General features: G+C 38.3%; 1 protein-coding gene across 5 annotated transcripts in view; it reads left to right on the top strand.

Annotated features, from left to right (window-relative positions):
- Positions 1–18,944, top strand: part of DNAH6 (dynein axonemal heavy chain 6) — a 254,417-nt gene that overhangs the window by 2,874 nt on the left and 232,599 nt on the right. For 3 of the 5 annotated variants that reach the window (XM_021087305.1, XM_021087307.1, XM_021087309.1), the window contains exons 3-4: positions 12,947–13,123; positions 17,054–17,316. In XM_021087305.1, coding sequence (XP_020942964.1) covers positions 12,947–13,123; positions 17,054–17,316 — 440 coding nt within the window. The remainder of the gene's footprint in view (positions 1–12,946; positions 13,124–17,053; positions 17,317–18,944) is intronic. The other 2 variants (XM_021087306.1, XM_021087308.1) reach the window with 2 other exon arrangements.

Here is an 18,944-nt window from a genome sequence, read left to right as displayed (position 1 = left end):
ACATGCTAACAGGTGAATGAAACAATGTACCATATAAATGAATACAGTAATTTAGGCAGTGTTAAAAAATGATAAGGAATAAAGTGAAAATCACCTCATTTGCCATCACACAGAGAGAAAGTAGCTTAGTATTCAGTTGACTGATTTTCTGTGTATGTCTAGTTCGATTTGTTCTTACAGAGTTAACAGTACTGTGTATGTTCTTTTTATGGTTATGATCCTTCTCCTCCACCCCTCTCTCTACCCCACCTCCTTCATTCCATTCTTTTTTCTCCTCTCCTGCTATATCCACTTCCCCTACTTTTTCCTCCCTTCTCTCTCCCTCCCATCCTTCTCTCTTTTCCTCTCCTACTCTTACATTTTTTTCTTACCTTCAATTCCCTAATCTTTGACCCTCTTTTCTATGATATCGATTGTTAATAACAATCTGATATATATTCTTTCTTGTCTTTCTCCATACTCAGGTCTATATAAATGGAGCAATATACATACAAAATACAAATTTTATTTTTTTTAATTTTTATTTTTTGTCTTTTTGCCAAAGTACAAATTTTAATATAATTTGATATGATTATACAGGATTAAAAGATGTAAATGATACTATCAAAAACATAAAATGTAGGGAGAGAAAAATGGAGAGCTTTAGAATGCCTTCAAATAATAATTTAAGTTATTATTAACTTAAACCATTACAAATGTAAATTGTTTTAAGTCTCATAGTTAACTACAAAGCAAAAAACCTTTAGCAGATACCCAAAAAATAAAGAGAAAAGAATCTAAGCATACCACTGAACAAAATGATCAAATCTGAAAGGAAGTGAGCAAGAGAAGAAAAAAGGACCAAAAGAATCATAAAATAGCTATAACATAATTAACAAAATAGCAATAAGTTTATGCCCAACAATAATTATTTTATTTTAAAAATTTTTATTATAGTTTATTTACAATGTTCTATCAATTTCTACCATATAGCAAAGTGACCCAGTTATACATTTATATACATTCTTTTTTTCACATTATCCTCCTTTTTTACAAGTGATTAGATATAGCTCCATGTGTTACACAGCAAGATCTCATTGCTTATCCATTCCAAATGCAATAGTTTACCGTTACTAACCCCAAACCCTTAGTCCTTCCCACTCTCTTCCGCTCACTCTTGGCAACCACAGGTTTGTTCTCCATGTCCATGAGTTTGTTTCTTTTCTGTAGATAGGTTCATTTGTGCCATATATTAGATTCCAGGTATAAGTGATATCATATGGTATTTGTCTTTCTCTTTCTGACTTACTTCACTTAGTATGAGAGTCTCTAGTTCCATCCACGTTGCCACAGATAGCATTATTTTGTTCTTTTTTATGGTCAGTAGTATTCCATTGTGTATACGTACATCTTCTTAATCTGTTCATTTGCCGATGGGCATTTAGGTTATTTCCATGTCTTGGCTGTTGTGAATAGTGCTGCAGTGAACATAGGGGTGCATGCATCTTTTTCAGTGAAAGTTTTGTCTGGATATATGCCCAGGAGTGGGCCTGCTAAAGCAGTTCTGTATTTAGTTTACTGAGGTACCTCCATATTGTTTTCCATAGTGGTTGTACCAGTTTACATTCCCATGAACAGTTGTAGGAGGGTTCCCTTTTCTCCACACCCTTGCCAGCATTTGTTTTTAGTAGACTTACTAATGGTGGCCATTCTGACTGGTGTGAAGTGGTACAGCATTGTAGTTGTGATTTGCCTTTCTCTAATAATTAGTGAGCATTTTTGCATGTGCCTGTTGGCCATCTGTATGTCTTCTTTGGAGAAATGTCTATTCAGGTCTTCTGCCCATTTTTCAATTGGGTCATTTGTTTTTTTGCTGTTGAGTTGTATGAATTGTTTGTATATTTTGGAGCTTAAGCTCTTGTCCGTTGCATCTGTGAAACTATTTTCTCCCATTCCATAGGCTGTCTTTTTTTTTTTTTTTAATTGTTTCCTTTGTTATGCAAAAGCTTGTCAGTTTAACTAGGTTCCATTGGTTTATTTTTGTTTTTATTTCTGTTTGTTTGGGAGACTGACATAAGAAAACATTTGTAAGGTTAATGTCAGAGAATGTTTTGCCTACGTTCTCTTCTAGAAGTTTTATGGTATCTTGTATTTAAGTCCTTAAGCCATTTTGAGTTTATTTTTGTGCATGATGTGACAGTGTGATCTAGTTTCCTTTATTTACATACAGCAGTCCAGTTTTCCCAGCACCACCTGTTGAAGAGATTGTCTTTTTCTCATTTTATGTTCTTGCCTCCTTTTTCAAAGATTAATTGACCAAAGGTGTCTGGGTTTGTTTCTGGGTTCTCTATTCTGTTCCATTGGTCTATGTGTCTGTTTTTGTACCAATACTACATCATCTTGATTACTGTAGCTTTTTAATATTGTCTTACATCTTGGAAAGTTATGCCTCTTCTTGGCTTTATAAAGCCATGTTGTCCTGGGCTTTTGTTTGTAGGAAGTGTTTTTTTTTTTTTTGAATTACATATTCAATTTCATTTCTAGTGATCAGTCTGTTCAATTGATCTTTTTTTTTTTTTTATTCAGTTTTGGTGGGCTGTATGTCTCTAGAAAGTTGTGCATTTCTTCTAGATTGTCAAATTTGTTGGCATATAATTATTCATAGTATTTTCTCACAGTTTTTGTATTTATGTAGTATCCATTGAGATTTCTCCTTTTTATTTCTTATTTTGTTTATTTGAGTTCTTTCTCTCCTCTTCTTGGTGAGTCTGGCCAGTGGTTTGTCAATTTTGTTACCCTTTCAAAGAACTGGCTCTTGGTTTTATTGATTTTTTTTTCTTTTGTTTTTTTGAATCTCTATTTTATTGATTTCCTCTCTGATCTTTATGATTTCCTTCCTTCTGCTCACTTTAGTATTTATTTGGGTGCTCCTATATTAGGGGAATATATATTGATGTTTGTAATATCCTCTTCTTGAATTGATCCTTTTATCCTTAATTCAATAAGTGTCCTTATTTGTCTTTCTTTATGGCCTTTGTTTTAAAGTCTGTTTTTCTGATATGAGTATTGCAACTCCCACTTTCCTGTCTTTTCCATTTGCATGAAATATCTTTTTCCATGCCCTCACTTTCAATTTATATGTGTCCTTTGCCCTAAGGTGGGTTTCTATAGGCAGCATATTGTAGGCTCTTGCTTTTTTATGCAGCCTGCCACTCTATGTCTTTTGATTGGAGCATTCAGTCCATTGACATTTAAAGTAATTATTGATAAATATATATTTATTGCCATTTTATTTATTTATTTATTTATTTATTTGTGTGTGTGTGTCTTTTTGCCATTTCTTGGTCTGCTTCTGTGGCATACAGACATTCCCAGGCTAGGGGTTGAATCAGAGCTGTAGCCACCAGCCTGCGCCAGAGCCACAGCAACGCAGGATCCAAGCCACATCTGCAACCTACACGACAGCTCATGGCAACTCCGGATCCTTAACCCACTGAGCAAGGCCAGGGATCAAACCCACAACCTTATGGTTCCTAGTAGGATTTGCTAACTACTGAGCCATGATGGCAACTCCTTTATTACCATTTTAAACCTTGTTTTCTAGTTGATTCTATGTTTCTCCTTTGTTCCTTTCTTTTTTTGGTTGGATGATTTTCTTTTATTTTATGCTTGTGTCCTCTTCTTTTTGTTTGGTTTTGATTTGTGGTTGTGCTGTTTTTCAGATATGTAAACTCCTTCCTATATCTGCTTGCTTCAGCTTGATAGTCATATAGGCTCGGACACATTATAAGGAAAAAAAGTCTAGATTTTCTTACTTTCCTTCCCCACATTTTATGATTTTGATGTCCTTTTTTAATATCTTTGTGTTAATTCCTTTGCTGTTCCTTGTGTTTATCATTACTTTTACAATAGTTCCACCCCCCCACCTTAGATCTGTATACTGGCTTATTTAAGTGTTTACTTTCCTCTCCTCCATCCTATATCTTCTTACTTCTTTCCTATTTAGAGGAGACCTTTCAGTATTTCATTTAGAGTGAGTTTAGTATTGCTGTATTCTTTTAGTTTTTGTTTGTTGAGGAAATTCTTTATTTCTCCTTCTATTTTAAATGATATTCTTTCTGGGTAGAGTATTCTAGTTTGCAAATTTTTCCCTTTTAGAACTTTAGATATATCTTGCCCCTCTCTTCTGGCCTGTAGTGTTTCTGTAGGCAAATCAGCTGATAGCCTTATTGGGGTTTCCTTATAATTAAGTCTTTGTTTTCTTTTGCTACCTTTAGAATCCTCTCTTTAACTTTTGCCATTTTTATTATAATATGTCTTGGTGTGAGTCAACTTGTTTGGGGCCCTTTGTGATTCAACTTGTTTGGGGCCCTCTGTGATTCCTGTATCTTGATATCTGTTTTCTTTAGACTTGGAAAGTTTTCAGACATAATTTCTTCAAACATATTTTCAACTCCCTTTTCTTTTTCTTCTCCTTCTGGAATCCCTATTATGCATAGATTGGCCTGCTTTATATTATCCCATAGATCTCTTATATTGATTTCATGTTTTTTTCATTTGGTTTTCTGTCTGCTCTCTTGATTGGAAGATTTCCATTATTCTATCTTCCAAATCACTCATTCGTTCCTCTGCATTATTCATTCTGCTTTTCAGTGCCTTTAACTCAACTTGTGTCTCTGCAAATGAAATTTTCTAAATTTTTTTGGCACCTCTTTATATTTTCTAGTTCCTTTCTAAAGTAATCTGCATTACTGTTCATAATCACTCTTAATTCCTTCAGTATTTTCACTGTCTCCCTTTTGAACTCAGTATCTGTTAGACTGCAGAGGTCTGTTTCATTGTTAGTTCCTTCCCCGGAATGCTTGTTCTTTTACCTGGGAATGATTCCTGAGCTTCTTCATTTGGCTTATATTTTTCTTATTCTGTGAGTTTAGGGAAAACTACTACTGTAGTCTGGGAGGACTATTTTTATGCGAGAGTGGCCCTGGGTATTTTGTGAGGGGCTTACTATTTTTTTTTTTTTTTTTTTTTTGCATGAGGGCTGCTTTTGTTTTGGATGCTTACTGTCTCTTTCCTCACTGTGTACAGGCCATAAGTGTGATTACATATTAGATCCTATGAGTCCTCCTAGCAAATCGTTGCACCCGAGGATGGTCTTGGGGACTGCTGAGACACATACTCATATGCCATTCACATATGTACTGTTTATAGCTGCTTTTGTGGTGCAACAGCAGAGTTAATGATTGGGGATTTAGACTCTATGGTTCTCAAAGCCTGACATGTTTGCTATCTGGCCCTTTAAAGAAAAAATTTTGCAATCTCTTTGCAGCTTCACTGGTCATAAGGGAATATGAATTAAAATCATATATATCATTATATACCTCATATTGGTTAATATTAAAAAGACTGAACATAACAAGTGTTAGTGGGAATGTGTAGGGACTAGAATTCCTATATACTTCTGTTAGAAAGTGAAATGGTGCAGACAATTCAGCAGTTTCTTAAAAAGTTAAATGTATATCTGTTGTATGATCCAGCCATTCCACTACCAGGTTGGTACTCAAGAAGAAATAAAGCAAACATCTATGTAAAGGCATGTACTCAGATTTTCTTAACAATTTATACCTATATCTATACCTATATCTTTGTATATGTGTATGCATATATCTACCTGCCTATTTTATATATATTCTTTCAGATTCTTTTCCATTATAGGTTATTATAAGATATTGAATATGATTCCCTGTGCTATACAGTAATCCTTTTTGCTTATCTATTCTATGCATAGTAGTTTGTATCTGTTAATATCATACTCTTAATTTATCCCTCCCCTTCCCTTACCCCTTCGGTAACCATAAGTTTGTTTTCTATGTCTGTGGGTCTGTTTCTGTTTTGTATATTGATTCATTTATATTATTTTTTAGATGCCACATATAAGTTATATATTTGTCTTTCTCTGTCTGACACTACATTCAGTATAGTTTTTTCCTGGTCCATCCATGTTGCTGAAAATGACAATATTTCATTCTTTTTTATGACTGAGTAAATTCCCTTGTGCATATGTGTGATATATAAACACATATATATAAACATATATAAACATATATATAAACATGTACATATATATATATGTTTATATATATGTATATATATATGTGATGGGCATTTGTGGTGTTTGCATATCTTGGCTATTGTAATTAGTGCTGGTTTGAATATTGGGGTACTTGTATCTTTTTTGAATTAGAGTTTTTGTCTTTTCTGGATATATGCCTAAGAATGGCATTATTGGATTATATGTTAGCTCTATTTTTAGTTTTTTAAGAAAGCTCTATAGCATTTTCCATAGTGGCTGCACCAATTTACATCCCTACTGATAGTGTATGAGGGTTCCCTTTTCTCTACATTCTGTCTAGCATTTATTATTTGTAGATTTTCTGATGATGGTATTCTGACTGGTGTGTGGTAATACCTCAGTGTGGTTTTGATTTACATTTCTTCAATAGTGATGTTGAGCATCTTTTCATATGCCTGTTGACCACCTGTATGTCTTCATTGGATAAATGTATATTTAGGTCTTATGCTTGTTTTTTGATTTGGTTGTTTTTCAATATTGATTTGTATGAGCTGTTTATATTTTGTTGGTTTTTTCATTTTTAGTTTTATTGCAGATAGTTGATTTAAGATGTGATAATTTTTGTTGTACAACAGAGTGATTCAGTTACACATGTACACATCTATTCTTGAATATTAACCCCTTGCTGGTTGCATCATTTGCAATATTTTTTTTTCCTATTCTGTAGGTTGCTTTTTCATTTTTTTGATGCTTTCCTTTGCTATGCAAAAGCTTTTAAGTTTGATTAGGTCCCATTTGTTTATTTTTGCTTTTATTTCTTTTGCCTGTGAGACTGTGAAAATATTGCTACCATTTTTTGTCAGAAAATGTTTTGCCTATGTTCTCTTCTAGGAGTTTTATGATGTCAAGTCTTTATTTAGGCCTTTAAACTATTTCAAGTTTATTTTTGTGTATGGTATGCAGGAGTGTTCTAATTTCACTGATTTACATGTATCTGTCCAGCTTTCCCAACACTGCTTGTTGAAGAGACTGTCTTTTCTCTATTGTATATTTCTGCCTCCTTTGTCATAAGTTGCCCATAGGTACATAGGTTTATTTCTGGGCTCTCTATCTTGTTCCACTGATTTATATGTCTGGGGGCCAATGTCATGTTATTTTATTTACTATAGTTTTGTAGTATTGTCTGAAGTCTGGAAAGGTTATGCCCTCAGCCTTATTCTTTTTCTCTCATGATTGCCTTAGCAATTTTGAGTCTTTTGTGGTTCCATATACATTTGAGGATTATTTGTTATAGTTGTGTGAAAAATGGGACGAGTATTTTGATAGGGATTGCATTAAATCTATAAATTGCTTTGGGTAGTATGGCCATTTTAATAATATTAACTCTTCCAATCCAAGAGCATGGGATATTTTTCATTTCCTTGAATCATATTCAGTTTTCTTTTTCAATGTTTTAGAGTTTTCGGCATGTAGGTCTTTCACCTCCTTGGTTAAGTTTATTCCTAGGTATTTTATTTTATTTTTTGACATAACTTTCTTTTCTTTTCCTTTTTACCTTTTTTGTTTGTTTGTTTGTTTTTGTTTTGTTTTTAGGACCACACCTGTGGCACATGGAGGTTCCCAAGCTAGGAGTTGAATTGGAACTGTAGCTTCTGGCCTATGCCACAGCCACAGCAATGCCAGTTAAACCCCTAGCTTGGGAACTTCCATGAGCCACATCTGTGACTACACCACAGCTCATGGCAATGACAGATCCTTAACCCACTGAGTGAGGCCAGGGATCACAACCTGTGTCCTCATGGATGCTTGTCAGATTCGTTTCTGCTGAGCCACAACAGGAACTCCTATTTTTTAACATGATTTTAAATAGGATTGTTTTCTTACTTTCTCTTTCTTGTGTTTCATTGCTAGTGTAAAGAAATGCAACAGATTTCTGATTATTAATCTTGTATCCTGCTATCTTGCTGAATTTATTAGTTCTAGTAGTTTTGAATGGAGTCTTTAGGGTTCTCTATAGCGTTTCATGTCATCTGCAAATAATGACATTGTTACTTCTTCCCTTCCAATTTGGATAGCTTTTATTTCTTTTTCTTGTCTGATTGCTGTGGCAAAGTTTTCCAATACTACATTGAATAGAAGTGATGAGAGTGGGCCTCCTTGTCTAGTTCCTGAATTTAGCAGAAAGGCTTTCAGCTTTTCGCCATTGAGTATTAAGTTGGCAGTGCATTTGTTGTAAATGGCTTCCCTGTAACAGACTCTGTTTTTCTCTTGTTGGCTTAGAATCCCCTTTTCAACTTTTGCCATTTTAATGCTGTATCTTGGTGTGGGTCTGTTTGGTTCATCTCTTTTAGGACTCTCTTTGCTTCCTGTACCTGGATATTTGTTTGCTTCTTTAGATTTGGGAAGTGTTCCGCCATTAATTCTTCAAATACAGTTTGGATCTCCTTTTCTGTCTTCTCCTTCTGGAATCCCAATTATTTGTAGGTTGGCATGCTTTATATTATCCCATAGATCTCATATGCTGCTTTCATTTTTTTTCATTTGTCTTTCTGTCTGCTGTTCTGATTGGGTGATTTCCATTATTGTACCTTTCAGTTCATTTATTCATTCTTCTTTGTTATTTAGTCTACTATTCATTGATTCTAGATTGGTTTTTATCTCCCCAATTGAGTTGTCTAATTTTGATTGGTTCCTTTTATAGTTTCTAGTTCCTTGTTACAGTGATTTGTATTTCTTTCAATCATCTGTCTTAATTCCTTTAACATTTTTATTACCTCCTTTTTAATCTCAGAATCTCAGATAGACTGGTAAGGTCTGTTTCATTATTTGTTCTTTCAGGGAATTTCTCTTGTTCTTTTTGGGAATTTTACTTCTTCATTTTACTTAAACTTTCTCTGTCTCTCTGAATTTAGGAAAAATAATTATCTACAGTGGTCTTGGAGGGATGTTTTTATGTGAGAATGTCCCTGTGTAGACTGTGTGAGTCCAGTGTTTTTGGTGCAAGGGCTATCTTTGGTATGGATGCCTGCCAATTCTTTTCTCAGAGAGTGCTGGCCATAATCTCATTGATAGTAGGTCTAATTGATGTTGAGGTCTCCAGAGCCTGTGCTGGATATGAGGCAGGGCCCCTTCTTTTTTGTTTTTTTGCCTTTTTTTGCTATTTCTTGGGCCGCTCCCACAGCATATGGAGGTTCCCAGGCTAGGGTTGAATCAGAGCTGCAGCCACCGGCCTACGCCAGAGCCACAGCAATGCTGGATCTGAGCCACCTCTGCAACCTACACCACAGCTCATGGCAACGCCGGATTGTCAACCCACTGAGCAAGGGCAGGGACCAAACCCGCAACCTCATGGTTCCTAGTTGGATTCGTTAACCACTGTGCCACGATGGGAACTCTGTGGTCCCTTCTTTGCTCCACGACTGTCACAGATCTTTTGGGGTGGAGTCTGCTCCCCAGTTGTTGTAATAGAAGCCCTGAGGGTTGGCTTTGATCAGAATCCATTGCCTATGAGTGTGTGCCCTGCCCTAAGTGAGCAAGTGAGGCTCATGTGGTCACAGCAAACCCATGCAGTGCCCGTGTAGGTGTTCATGGTTCCACCCAGAAGCAGCTCAAGGTTGCATCAATTTCTCTGTTGTGTTTGTCCTAAACCTACTGTTAAGCTGTGGTGTGAAATGGGCTGGAGCTGAGAGCCAGAGCAGAGTGGCTGCAGAAACCAAGATGGTTGTGCTGCCAGCTCAGACCTGGGCTGCCTCTGTGGCAGATCTCTCCTGGGAAATGTCAGTCTTAGGTCCAGCTTTGAGCTGTGGTGTAGAGTAAGTGGAGCTGGAGCACTCCTGCTGGAAACAAACCATTATGTGCTCTTGCCCAGGGTCTGTCTGCCTGACTCAGCACCCAGTCACTGACCTTTCTTTGGCAGCACTTGGTGCCTACACTAACAAAGTCTGCATCAGCCAGACCTGTCTCCACTGTGTGTGTGCACTGACAGTGGGCCTCAAGGTTCTGACCACACCCCAGGCCCTCTAGGCTCTCTCTGTGCAGGTAGGTGGAGTCCTCTCCCAGAGCCTGTCTGTCTGAATTCAGCATTTGGCCGAAGTGCATACTTGTGGCCCTGTCTGGTGCTCACTTTGGATTGGGAAGTGCTGCCGGGCCACCAGTGCTGGTCCCTCTCCAGCACACCTGCACTCCTTGCAAGTGGGATTTAGGGTTCCTCTGCCCCTCTGTTCCAGTGGACCTCCCATCAGTCAAGGCGGCTCGCCAGGGTGAGGGTCTGCCCTGTGGACCTTCTTTCCTTTACAGAACCCTCCCATCCCATAGGTGCCCATCCTGTCCTGATGCCTTTTTTAATTTTTTTCATCCTACCCAGTTACATGTAGATCTTTCTTACAGCTTTAGTTGCATAGCTCTTCTGTTATTTTCCAGTTGGTTTTCTGTGGGAATTATTCCGTATATAGATGTATTTTTGATGTGTTTTTTAGAGGAGGTGAGCTCCATGTCCTCTTACTCTGCCATCTTAATCCCCCTCCAACAATTTTGTTTTTAAGAGCCAAAAAGTGGAAACAACCACAGTGTCCATCAAGAGGTGAAAGATTAGATTGTGGTGTATCTAAACCATAGGATACTACTCAGCCTTAAAGATAGATGACTTATGGATATATGAAACAATATAAAGGAATCTCAGAATAATTATTCTGAAAGATGGCAGGCAAAAAATATGTACTGTTTTATTACATTTATATAAAAACTTGAAAATGCAAAGTAATGTATAGTAATAGGAAGCATATCAGTATTTGCCTTGGTAGGAGTATTTGAAAGGAAACAGAGAGGGCTTATAGTTGAGTTATGTTCATTATCTTGATTGTTTCACATATGTCCACACATCAAATCATAACTTTAAATACCTACAGCTGTGTCTATTTTATCTTAGGAAAGCTGTTAAAAATAAACTCTTGAAAATATTTACATTTCCCTGATTGTCTTATAATAATTTCGTTTGCTGATTTCTTGTTAAAATTAGATCAAAGTAGGATCCATGCACTTACTGGTTGATATTTCTCTGAAGTATCTTTCTGTCTATAGGTTCTCCATCAACTCTTTTGTTTTCTCTTGGGAAAAAAATTTTGATTGATGACATTTGGTTATTTTTCTGTAGAGTACCACAGTGGGACTTTATTGATTGTATCCTCACCATGGTATCTAACCCATTTCTCTGCTTTCTGCACTTCCCGTATGTTGGTAGTTAGGTCTAGAATCTTGGGTCGATTGTCTGATGGGACGACTGTTTCCATAGCAGGTGTAATGTTCTTTTGTTAAGTTGGCACATAGTATCTGGTTTTCTCTCTTTTATTTTCTTCTAGTTTTATTGAAATATAATTGACATACAGCACTGTATAAGTTTAACATGTACAGCATAAAGATTTGACTTATACACAGCATGAAGTAATCACAGTAAATTTAGTGAACAACCGTGGTTTCATATAGCTATATATTTAAAGAAATAGAAAAAAAGCTTCCTTGTAACAAAAACTCTTAGGAGTTACTCTTTTAGCAATTTTCATATGTGACATATAGCAATGTTAATTATGTTTATCCTTTTGTACATATCTCTAGTATTTATGTTGTAACTGGAAGTTTGTCTTTTTTATATGTTTTCAAGGTTACACTGACTTATAATTACAAAATATTGGCTGTATTCCCCATTTTGTAGGATACATCCTTGTAGCCTATCTCATACCCAACAGTTTATACCGCCCCCTCGCTCACCACTATATTGCCCCTCCCCCTACCAGTAACCACTACTTTTGTTCCCAATATCTGTGAGTCTGCTTCTTTTTTGTTATATTCAATAGTTCGTTGTATTTTTTAGATCGCACATAAAAGTGATATACAATATTTGTCTTTGTCTGACTTATTTTACATAGCATAATACCCTCCAAGTCCATACATGTTGCTGCAAATCACAAAATTTGATTCTTTTTATGGCTGAGTAATATTCCATTGTATATATACCACATCTTCTTGATACGTTCATCTATTGATGGGCTTTTAGGTTGTTTCCGTATCGTAGCTATTGTAAATAATGCTGCCGTGAACATAGGGTGCGTGTATCTTTTTGAATTACTGTTTCCTTTTCTGCAGATAAATACCCTGGGGTTGAATTACTGGAGCATATGGTAGTTCTTTTTTTAATTTTTTGAGGCATGTCCATACTTTTTTCTGTAGTGGCTGTACCAATTTACATTCCCACCAATAGTGTTCCCTTTTCTCTGCATCTTCAGAGAAACTTGTTCTTTGTTGTCTCTTTGATGATAACCCTTCTGACAGGTGTCAGGTGATATCTCTCAGTGGTTTTGATTTGCATTTTCCTTATGGTTAGTGGTATGAGCACCTTTTCATGGGCCTACTGGTCACCGGCATGCCTTCTTTGGGAAAATGTAGGTTCAGATCCTCTGCCCATTTTTGAATCATGTTTTGTGTGTTTTTGTTGCTCTTTAGTCTGTTATGGCTGTAGGAAGTGATTAATGACGTCTGGGTAGAGTGGGAGGATTGTATGATCCTTCCCACAGTCACTGTTGTAGTGACCAGTGGGGTTTCTGTTGGGCAATTAGTGAGTATGTTATTTCGTACCTCTGAGCATGTCCTATCATAACTTCACTGTTAGAAGTATTCATTGGTCCTTGAAGGACAGAATTAATGGAAACCATGTAGAAAAGTCATAGTCAAGCAGTAGGCCACACACAGACAATAGTGGTGGCTGCTATAACAATTGTGGTTCAGAGAGAAAATTAGTCCAGGAACGCAGTCAGTTTCTGACAGGGATAAAATCAAAGGGAGTGAAGAGCAAGACGGGGTCACATTAACATTAATATGATGAACATGTCTCTTTGTTCCCCAAAGCCAGTGCTGAAAGTCTACCAAGATCATAAGAAGCCCGAATACATATATGACCAGAACCGATACCAGTTAATTGCTTCTGGAATCCTGAAACCTCCTGGAAGCACTGAAGAAAGAAGTTCTGCCAAATCTCTTGTTCAGTTTCTTGAGCATGAAGACTCTGTGAAAAAGAAAAAACAGGTATGGTATTAACATACTTAATCAATCCATTTAATTCTAGTTTCATGTAGAATTGCTAACATGCCTTTCACTCATAATAGTGGCAAAATATTTTTCTCTCAGGTTATATAATTAATTTGGGGAATATAATATTTCCCAGTTTTTCCTATTTAAGGAAAATTTGGGCAGTAAGATATCATAAAGGAAAATTTGCAGCATCTGTTCAATGACTTCTGATCTTTTCTGGGAGACATGTTAAAAGAAGACATTGTAGTGTTTTGGGTGTTATTATAACTTTCATGACATTTTTACCATTATTCCCCCAAATCTTTGAAGCCCTTGGTTAAGGGCAATAAAATAGAAAGTAAACCAGTTAGACAACATTTGTGAATGATGAAAGTTGTGGTGTGGAGAAGTTGCCTTGCAAGGAATAGGTGAGTTACAAGTCTGGAAAGAAATCACTGGAGCCTGGCTTTACATGAATAATTAATTACCCTGTAGATAATTAAACAAAGGAACAAAAGTGGGAGAAAATGTGGAGGATACCCTCACAATAAAAATGCCAATAAATCTGAGATTCTTCTGAAAAAAAAAATTTTTTTTTTTTTGGCCACACCTGTGGCATATGGAGGCTCCCAAGCCAGGGGTTGAATTGGAGCTGCAACCGCCAGCCTACACCATAGACACAGCAATGTTGGATCCTAGCCATGTCTGCGACCTACACCTCAGCTCACGGCAACGCTGGATCCTTAATCCACTGAGCAAGGCCAGGGATCGAACCCACATCCTCACAAACACCATATTGGGTTCTTAACCTGCCACAATGGGAGCCCCTCTCTAAGATTGTAATTGATAGGATCTTTTGAGGCTTGTTAAACATTTCAGTGCTAGCTGTCTGTCTTTCAGGCTTTGGGCTAGAGTGCTAGAAATGAAGAGCTGGGGACGAGCTCTGTCCTCGAGGATTTCAGAACCTGGGGACGGGCAGAGGGGACAAGTGGACATGTAAGTGCAGCAGGTGTGATCAGAGCTCTCACTGGTCATTTAAAGTACAAAGTGATGGAGAACTGAACAGAAGGGGTGCTAATACCTGGTGGCTGGGGGACTGTCAGTGGGAGAAAAGGCCACCCTGGGGAATTGCACTAAGCTTGAGGAACGAGAGGAAAGTCAGTAAGGCTGAGGAGGTGGGAGAGCCGTGGACCTGAGAGGCAGCTGGAAGGTGGCTCACCCTGGGCTTGGGTGAGATCATCCTGAGAGAATAGCGTATGATAATTTGTGTGAAATTGTATTGTTTCAGTTCATTTGGTTTCTGTAAAGTAGGAAGAGAGAATGAGATATTTTAAGTGTGCTCAAGAATGATCTGATTGTCCCTTAATTAACCTTTTGGGTATAAAGTGGTAGTTTTAAGAGCTTGAACTTTTTTTTTTTGGCTTTTTAGGGCTGCACCCACGGCATATGGAGGCCTACGCCAGAGCCACAGCAATGCCAGATCCGAGCCACGTCTGCGACGTACAGCACAGCTCACAGCAACGTCAGATCCTTAACCCACTAAGGGAGCCCAGGGATCATATTCTCAACCCCATAGTTCCTAGTAAGATTTGTTTCCACTGTGCCATGATGGGAGCTCCAAGAGCTTGAATTTAAAAAGAGAGATTGGGAGTTCCCATTGTGGCTCAGTGGGTTAAGAACCTGATATGGTGTCCATGAGGATGTGGGTTCGCTCCTTGGCCTCGCTCAGAGGGTTAAGGATCTGGCATTGCTGTGAACTGTGGTATAGGTTGCAGATGCAGCTTGGGTCCCATGTTGCTGTGGCTGTGGTGTAGCCCAGCAGCTGCAGCTCTGATTCAACCCCTAGCCTGGGAATTTCCATATGCCGCAGGTGCGGCCTTAACAGAAAAAATAAAAAATAAATAAAAAGATTGTGTGCATAACTGGAATGAAAGAAGAGGCTGAAAAGGAATAAGTTATGTGTTATGCTTGTAAGTTAACATAACTTACAGTTATGTTAACTGTAAGTGAAGAATTCAGTACAGAGTTAGGGACGGAAGTGACATGTGGAAGAAAGGGAATATCCGTTTAAAAAGAGAAGAGTATTTATTCTGAAAAGAGGATCATTTCTCCAGGTATTGATTTCTAGGTATATAGGATGGAAATGCAGATTTCCTAGCAGATAAAGGAAGGGAGGGAGGGAAGACGGAAAGCTGGAGGCTTTACTTCTGGTGATTAAGGAAGACTGACTTACCAATTGCCTGGGCATCCATCATGAAAAAGTATTATAGGTGTTCTACATTTTATGAATAAACGCTTCCTTTATCTCCCTCCTCCCCCACCCCCCCAAAATCCAAACTGTGTGACTGTTTAAATTGAATCGCATCTTCCCACTGAATGCCATAATTAGAAATAAGATGAAAATGTGTAGGCCCATTTCCTTTGAAATGCAGTATAACTTTTTAAAGGACATCCTAAAATAAATGCATTTCCTGTTAAAATATCAATACTCCAGTCGCATAAAAAAAGGGGACTACAGGCCTTGTTGAAACACTGAGACAAAGCAACGTGTATCTTCTCTGGTTCTGGCATCTGGTTTGACTTCTTCTTTTACATAAGAAAACAGTGCTGCTGCTGTTATCCCTGGCCAGTAAATGAAAGAAGCACATTTTATTTTTTGAGTTCAAAGGGATGTTTCCTTTAGCTCTGAACTCTCCAGGATTCTCTTCTGAAACTCCTGTTCAGCAGGGTATTTAGTCCGAAACAGAAGAATGATCCCTGTACACACAAACCTTCTGGGGAGGCTGTTCACAGAGCTTATGGAAGAAGTGGCAGCCTCTGTTAACTATGCTAATAGGCAATGAAGGTATCATTTGTGTATGTACCTCAGTGACTCATCGAGCAGGTCTGCATGGCCCTTCTTTGATCTTAAAGCCAGTTACCTCAATCCTGTCAGACTGAAAGGATAGTGGTCGGAGTTGAAATCACATTTCCTCAAACGCAGTTCTCAACCTCCTCTGCAGGAGGAGGATGTCTTTGAAGCTTCCTCAGATTTGGTGTGAGGGGAGCAAAGGAGTGTGCATGGCACTGCGAGCAGGCAGTGGGGCCCAGGGACTAGAGCAGCGCTCAAGGGTGGGTATACAGCAGAGACTTAGCCTTGGAGCTCCAGGTGTGGTCCTTGGGGCCAGCAGCATCCACATCTCCTGGAGACAGGTGAGAAATGCAGCATCTTGGGCTCCATCCCAGACCAGTGGCAGAATCTGCATTTTAACAGGACGCCCAGGTAATTCATATGTACACTTCAGTGTGAGAAGCACTGACTCCACAACAGGCAGTTACAAGTTAGTATACAATAGCAATAAAAAATGGTTCTTCATGGCTGTTACATTACTCGTGCCCAATACTCCATGTGACAGTTCTCTAAAAAACAGTTTACCCAGGACCTGGTAGTATGTTGATGTAATGAACGCTGAGTTAAGGGAAGAGCAGGCAATGGGAGTCATCCCTGTTGGTATTTGTGGGAAGAGGATGGAGAAACTTGTCTGTTCAAAAATGCCTGCCTTGGAGTTCCTGTCGTGGCTCAGTGGCTAACGAATCCGACTAGGAACCATGAGGTTGTGGGTTACATCCCTGGCCTTGCTCAGTGGGTTAAGGATCCGGCGTTACCATGAGCTGTGGTGTAGGTTGCATCCGTGGCTCGGATCCCACATTGCTGTGACTCTGGCGTAGGCCGATGGCTATAGCTCCGATTGGACCCCTAGCCTGGGAACCTCCATATGCCACAGGAACGGCCCAAGAAATGGCAAAAAGACCAAAAAAAAAAAAAAAAAAAAAAAAGCCTGCCTTTGAGGCCTACACATCTCAGTGTAGTACTTAATTCTGGAGGTTAATATTTTGTCACTGATAAATAGCTTTGTTCCCCCCCACCCCACCAAACTCACTTTTTCAACAATTGGGTTTGTTCAGCTCCAATGGCCTTCTGCCGAGGCCTTTACTCCCACTCCTCCTAAACAGCTGCGGACCAGCATCGGAAGAAGAGGCCTCTATGAGACGAGTTCCTCGACTTACCCTAAGTACTATTTCCATGACCGGGAAGAAGTCGTCAAAGCCAACATTCAAAATCCCTTGCAAATCATTAAAATAGTACGTGAAAATGAACACATTGGATTTCTTTATATGATCCCTGCGGTGCCAAGATCTTCCATTGAATACGACACGTATAACCTGAAGTGAGTTCTGTTTTATGAAGTCATTTATTTAGCAATAAAAGTTACAAATAAGGTTGCAGATGTTACCCATCATTGATTGGGAATTAATGATATATGTAACAAAATATAACTTTGGTTATCATCCAATGGCAAATGCACTGTTCTTTTTACTAACATATGGTTGATCTACAATGTTGTGTTAATGATAAATGCATCTTTTTTTTTTTTTTCTTTTTGCCTTTTTAGGGCCACACCTGCAGCATATGGAGGTTCCCAGGCTAGGTCAAATTGGAGCTATAGCTGCCAGCCTACACCACAGCCACAGCAACGCAGGATCTGAGCCACCTCTGCAACCTACACCACAGCTCACGCTGGGGATCCTTAACCCATTGAGCGAGGCCAGGGATTGGACTTACATCCTCATGGATCATAGTCGGGTTTGATAACTGCTGAGCCATGACAGGAACTGCTGATAAACGAATCTTAATCACAACAGTTTTATTTATTTTCCCCATTTATCTGTATAAACATTTTATGGAGTAGTATACTGTTGTGTTTCTTATATGTTTATACTATATAAAGCCTTTTTATATTTTTTTGTTTTTTGGCTTTTTTTGCTTTGTAGGGCCCCACCTGCAGCACATGGAAATTTCCAGGCTAGGGGTTGAATCAGAGCTATAGTTGCCAGCCTATGCTACAGCCACAGCAACGTGGGATCCGAGCCACGTCTGTGACCTACACCACAGCCCACAGCAGCGCCGGATCCTTAACCCACTGAATGAAGACAGGCATCGAACCTGTACCGTCATGGATACTAGTCAGGTTCATAACCCACTGAGCCACAGCGGGAACTCCATAATGCCGTTTATTTTTGATCAGGATTAGAAACATATTTTTGATATTTTGTGATTACTGAGAAAAGATGGCATTGTATAAAGAGTAGATGATGGCATAATTTTTTTTTCCACATGTCATTCCAGCTTTCCTTAAGAAGAGTAGTAATAAGAAGCTTTTAAAAAATAAAATGAGCTTGATAACTTAGGCTATTTATGTAGATTTATATAGATTAATAATACACATGCACATATTCTATTGTTCCTAAACACACATCTATTGTTGAAATAATTTGGAGAGTCACCCAAATATGAGTCTGCAAATTGCTTTAAAGTTCAGCATGACAGGTAGTAAGACTTAAAGATGATGCCGTCCTTCCTTTTTGATTGTTTAGTTGGGCTGACTATAGTTGTTGAGATGGTCTTTCCTTGAAGTTAGTTGTAGTTGAGCTTTGCAACCAGATTTCTTTGAGCTGCCTTCCCCATTCTCTGCTGCATAGGAAGACAAACATTCCTTCTAGGAATTGTCTTCTCCCTTACTCAGCACTGTAGCTTTCACTGAGTCAGATAACTCTGAAAATAGCTCCCTTGCTGGGAAGAAGTAGGATAGAAGAAAAGCATTTTAATCAAGATCTTCAATAATAGATTTATTATTAATTGGAAGGAGCTTATTGGGAGTGAGAGAGAATTTGTAGAAGGGATGCTTATGAAAATCCAGTCATTCAGTAATGTGCATCGAACATCCACACTGTAGCATGAACAGTTCCAGGTGCTCGAGCTATATTTGTGAACCATCTAGATCAAAATTGCTGCCCT

The sequence above is a fragment of the Sus scrofa genome, chromosome 3 (assembly GCF_000003025.6).
Source record: "Sus scrofa isolate TJ Tabasco breed Duroc chromosome 3, Sscrofa11.1, whole genome shotgun sequence".
NCBI lineage: Eukaryota > Metazoa > Chordata > Mammalia > Artiodactyla > Suidae > Sus > Sus scrofa.
The sequence above is the reverse complement of the archived record's forward strand: the minus strand, read 5'-3'. Positions and strand labels throughout refer to the sequence as shown.